The sequence below is a fragment of the Mycteria americana genome, chromosome 3 (assembly GCF_035582795.1).
Source record: "Mycteria americana isolate JAX WOST 10 ecotype Jacksonville Zoo and Gardens chromosome 3, USCA_MyAme_1.0, whole genome shotgun sequence".
NCBI classification, from domain to species: Eukaryota; Metazoa; Chordata; class Aves; order Ciconiiformes; family Ciconiidae; genus Mycteria; species Mycteria americana.
In genome coordinates, this window is record NC_134367.1 from 1,230,146 (window position 1) to 1,234,873 (window position 4,728).

At 61.4% G+C, this 4,728-nt stretch overlaps 1 protein-coding gene across 1 annotated transcript; it reads left to right on the forward strand.

The window, feature by feature from the left end:
* The first annotated feature begins 1,570 nt into the window (after positions 1–1,570).
* LOC142407514 (uncharacterized) lies at positions 1,571–4,367 on the forward strand. Its single transcript, XM_075497137.1, has 6 exons — positions 1,571–1,657; positions 2,047–2,295; positions 2,586–2,637; positions 2,761–2,815; positions 3,296–4,002; positions 4,099–4,367. Exons 1-6 carry the CDS (start codon positions 1,571–1,573, stop codon positions 4,365–4,367), a joined length of 1,419 nt encoding a protein of 472 aa, XP_075353252.1.
* The last annotated feature ends 361 nt before the right edge of the window (positions 4,368–4,728 follow it).

Genomic DNA, 4,728 nt, shown 5'->3' on the forward strand with positions numbered 1-4,728 from the left:
AATGAGGCGCCTGGGCTCGGAGAAGCTTCTAGACCATGGCCGATGGTGGCCGCGGCTCCGACGCGACCCGGGGAGTAAATGGGGCGGCGCCGGAGCCCCCCCCGGAGTGGTGTGCTCAGGGCAGCGGGGCGGTGCTCGGGCCCCCTGCCCTGCCCTGGGACTGGGCTGGCACCGGAGGAAACCTCCCGGGATGGAGTGCCCTCGCCTCTGGGGAGTGATTTCTCCTGGCTCCATCCTTGAGCGAGCCCCCGGCCCCCGGGTGAGCGACTGCATCTGCTGGGTACCCACGGGGAGAGTTTCCCCCTTGGTGAGGGGGGGTGTGCGCGCGCTGTGGGTCGTCATTCTGTGTGTAGTGCCGTGTCGGGACAGGACCCCGACTGACACCTCGAACCTGTCGTGTGTGAAATGTTACTGGAGTGTTGACTGATTTTGGTTTACCCCTGGTCCTCGTTGTTTTCTCCGGGTTCTTTTGGCTGTGCTGTGCAATGAAGTTGTGTGAGCTTGTCCCTCGTTTGAGTTCGTTTTAGTGAACCTCCGTGACGTGCGGGAGGCTGGGGTGTCACTTTGGCTGCGCACAAGCCAGAGAGCAAGTGAGCAGCTGGGCAAGAGTGTGAAAAACCCATCAGAGATGGGAGGAAAAGCAAACAAGCAGGTAGGAGTGGGGTGCTTCTGTGACCTGTTTTATAAAACAACTCCTGAAACACACAGAGTATGTTTAGAGAGGAGACATGTTTTATTCTGCGCAGGGTGCAAGGTGGAATGTTTCCACAAATTAAGCACACCTACTGTAATTCTCTTCAACATTTATACATGCAAGTTAACATAGCACACCTATCTAATACATAATCATTAGGCTGACTAAGCATCCTCTTCTTCCATTGGTCTGTATTTTCTCTGCTTAGGTTTAAAGCTACAGTGAGATTTTTAACTCACTGCACATGCTCAAAAGGAGTGGGGGGTTAGTCCTTTCGTCCCTCAATTGGGTTGGTGGTCCCGATCTCCCCCTGCCGTCTTTACTTTTCCCCTAGTTACTGTGACTCCTGCTGTTTGCATGGTTGTGCTGTCCCTTTACCTTTAGGACCTTCCCTGTAGGAGGATGTTCCTGTTACTCGTCCTTGAAGTGTTACAGCTTTGCATTTGTTGAGGAGATGCTAGTTAGTGAAACACATGCGTGTTAGTGAAGTGTGCAGTGCCAGCACCCTCTTACCTGGCCTGAGCATTATCTGTTACCTTGAGGATTCTACAATTATCATGTTAGTTTCCACTTTTAACTGTGATCCCTTCCTAGCTACTAATAACTTCTGTACTTTTTCATTATTATTAAAAAACCCCCAAAACCATATATATGGTCTAAGGTAACACTTTGGTGTCACCCCAACCTCTCCTCCGCTCGCGGGGGAGATCTCGCAGGGTTTCTTGGCCTCCCCAGCTGACCCCTTTGCACATCCCCTGTCTCGTCCCACTCGGTGGTTTGCGAGAGGGGTGAATCTTTTTGATTCCCCGAGGGTTTGTGTATCGACAAAGGCCGATCTCTGCTTGACAGAGCCGTGTGGCTGGTAGAGTCACGACAATGACTCAGAGGAACACTCTGAGCAGCAACTTGATTAACCAGGACCAGGTAGCCATCACAGTGGCCCATCCTGGCCTAGGGGTGGAGGTGGGCGGCCCAGAGGGACCTTCCCTGCCTGCTCCCCCGCGGGCCCTGGGCTATGTCCTGCAGTGCATTGTCCCCCAAACCCTCACACAGGGGCTCTCTGGGCGCGGCTGCTCCCCGATGGCTTCACAATGTCCTGCGCCAGCTCAGCCCTGGGTCGCCGTGGCAGCCATTGTGTGTCGACGCCATGTCACCATTGCATCACAAACGTGGCCCTTAAAGTAGTGGCTTTCGGGGAGGCTGGGGTGTCACTTTGGCTGCGTGCGAGCCAGTGAGCAAGCGAGCAGCTGGCATGAGTGTGCCAAACCCATCAGAGATGGGAGAAAAAGCAAACAAGCAGGTAGGAGCGGGGTGCTTCGGTGTCACCGCAACCTCTCCTCTCCTCCCCTCAGGGGATCTCGCCGGGTTTCTGGGCCTCCCCAGCTGACCCCTTTGCACGTCCCCTCGCCATGCAGAACGTCTGGAGGAGAGGCTGGAACTCCCTGTGCGAGATGGAGGAGTGGAAGCTGACGGCGCTCATCTGCTGCTCAAGCCTGAGCGTTTGGGGCCTCTGCGCGCTGGTGCTGCCCTGCACCCCCGGCTTGTTGGCCATCCTGGGTGTGAGCATCTTCACGACCTGGTGGCCCAACAGCAATACCAAGGTAGGTGTCCGTCTTGGCATCGCCCCAAACACTCCCTGGGCAGGGGTTAGCCCAGGGCAGAGCCCATGCGTGGGGTGCTCGGGAGGGGCCCCATTTGGGAGGGAGCAGAGAACAGTGGCCGTTGCCCACCCAGCCAGGCCCCTGCTCAGGCACCAGGCTTGGGGCCAGGGACACCCCAGTCCCTGTAACTCCCGTTCCCCTTCCCAGGGTCCTTGTTTCCTGGGCAGGGGCCCTCCTGGCTGAGGGGAGACACCCCGCACTAACTTTCTGGGCTTGCTTTCTGGGGACAGGGGACCTCTGTGAGGAAGAGCTCACGCAGAAGCAGGAGGAAGAACCCAAGAGGTGAGCAGCCCCGTCCCAGGGCTGTGCCGGGCTCCGCAGCGGCTCCCGGCCGAGAGACGCCATTGCAGCTGGAGCCCCCGCGACGGCCGCCCTTGCTCACTCTCCCTCTGCCTCCTCCCCCAGCAGCCTCTGTCCCCTGGGAAGGCGTGGAGGGGTCTGCAGAGAGCCTGAAGGCAGGGTAAGGAGAGCCGTTCCCTGCAGGGGGGCAGCCCCCTCGGGGAGCCCCTGGCTGGGGAACCCCACTCGTGGGTCCCTCTGCCCCGTGCAGCTGCCCCGTCACCCTGGGGAGGCTGCGGGTGGGTGAGAGCAGGATCCGGCACAGAGCCGGGGCCCGGGGTCAGCCCTGATGCCCTGAGGAAGCCCAGGAAGGGATGGGGTTGGGGGGCGAGGGAAGGGGGGGATGGCTCGGGGAGGGCCAGGGCAAACCCCTGCGGGGATGGCAGGTTTGCAGGGCAATGCCCTCTGCTGACACCCACCGTACCCCCTCCCACAGAGCCCAGCGGTGGCCCCAGCAGTGGCCCCTCTCTGTCCTCAGCCCCTGGCCTGGGCTGGCCCTTCTCTCCTCGGCCTGGAAGGCACCCGCAGTCGGTCAGGAGAAGACAGAGCGGGTGCTGGGTCTCGCCTGTCCCACAGCAGCCCCCGGTATTTCCCCCTGCAGGTGGGGGAAGCCCCATGGAGGAGAATGGCGGGAAAGCAGCTGCAGAGGGGAAGCAGCTTCTGCAAGGGAGCTCCCCCAGGAGACTGGAGACGTGGATCAAGGTGGAAATGTCCGTGCTGACACCAGCTCAGAGCTCCTCAGGAACCAGCCCTCCATCACCAACATGGAGGAGCTCACCCGATCCCTCATGGAGTCCCTGGACGTCACCCAAATCTGCCTCGACCTGCTGGGAAAGCTGAAGGTGACTCAGCCTAGCGCTGCTCCAGTCCTGTGCAGAGACGTGAGGAAAGAATACCTCGTCTGCCCGCAGTGCCGTCGATGCCTCGTGGGCAGCTGCCCGCACTACAGCGAGCCCATGGCAGAACAGGACCTGCCCATGCTGGCGGCCTTCCTCCACACCGTGGACATCCTGGTGCACGAGGAGGACCTGCAGCTGGAAGTGGGGCTGGGCTTTGAGCTGGCCATGGGTGGGGAGCCGGGCTACGTGTGGGAGATAACCCAGCAGCTCCCCGAAATAGCCCCGGAGAGATGCTGCGAGGACTGCAAGGCGCCTCTGCCCAGGAGCCCTGGGGAGAGCGAGGGCTCGCAGCCATTCTTCCCCATCCTCGGGGCCCAGGGAACAGCGACGGGAGCGATGAGAGCGGCCAGGCAGGACGCAAGGGCTCCTCCTGCAAGGCAGGCGGGGACCCAAGGCCGCGACAGCAGCGGTGCAGAGCTGCCGCCAGCTGGGCAGGGGGAGTCTGTCCCCAGCCTGGCCCCCACGCAGCCCCTGCCCCCATGGGCACAGCCCCCCTCCCCGTCAGCCCTGGACCGGCTGCGCAGAGTTGGGATGAAGCCCCTGCCCTGGGTGGGGTACAAGGGCCTGGGGCAGGGGCTCGGTCTGCAGCGCATCTCCCAGGCCTGGTGCAAACTGAAGACCAGGGTGCAGAGCAGCGTCGGGGCCAAGTGGGACTGGCTGTGGGAAGCGGAGAGCTCGGCACCCGACGGCACCAGGGAAGAGGACCGGACGCTGCCGTTCGATCTGCGCTTTAAGGCCGAAGCGCTCTTCCGCGCCATGGCGATGGAGGCGTAAGGAGCACCGGCAAGAAAAGGTGGGCGTGGGAGGAGCGTGGGCAGGGCGAGCACAGCATGGGAGGACGGGGACGGGACTGGGCTGTCTTGTGCAGCCGTCGAAGCTGTGTTGTTGGGGAGGTGTTTCTGTAGGAGGAGATAGCGTGGTCTGGGAGCGTTGGGGTGACGGTGAGAGATGTGATGGCCTCTCGTTGATTTTTGTGTTGGACGGGGCTGTTAAACAGGAGCGGGACTGGCACCACGTTCCCCGCGAGGTGTGGTCCCTTTGGCCCCCGTGGAGATGTTCCCGCAGATAGCCACGTGGCTTCTGTGTGCGCTGAGCCAGCTGACCACCAAGCTGCTCGGCTGCCCCTCTCTGTGGG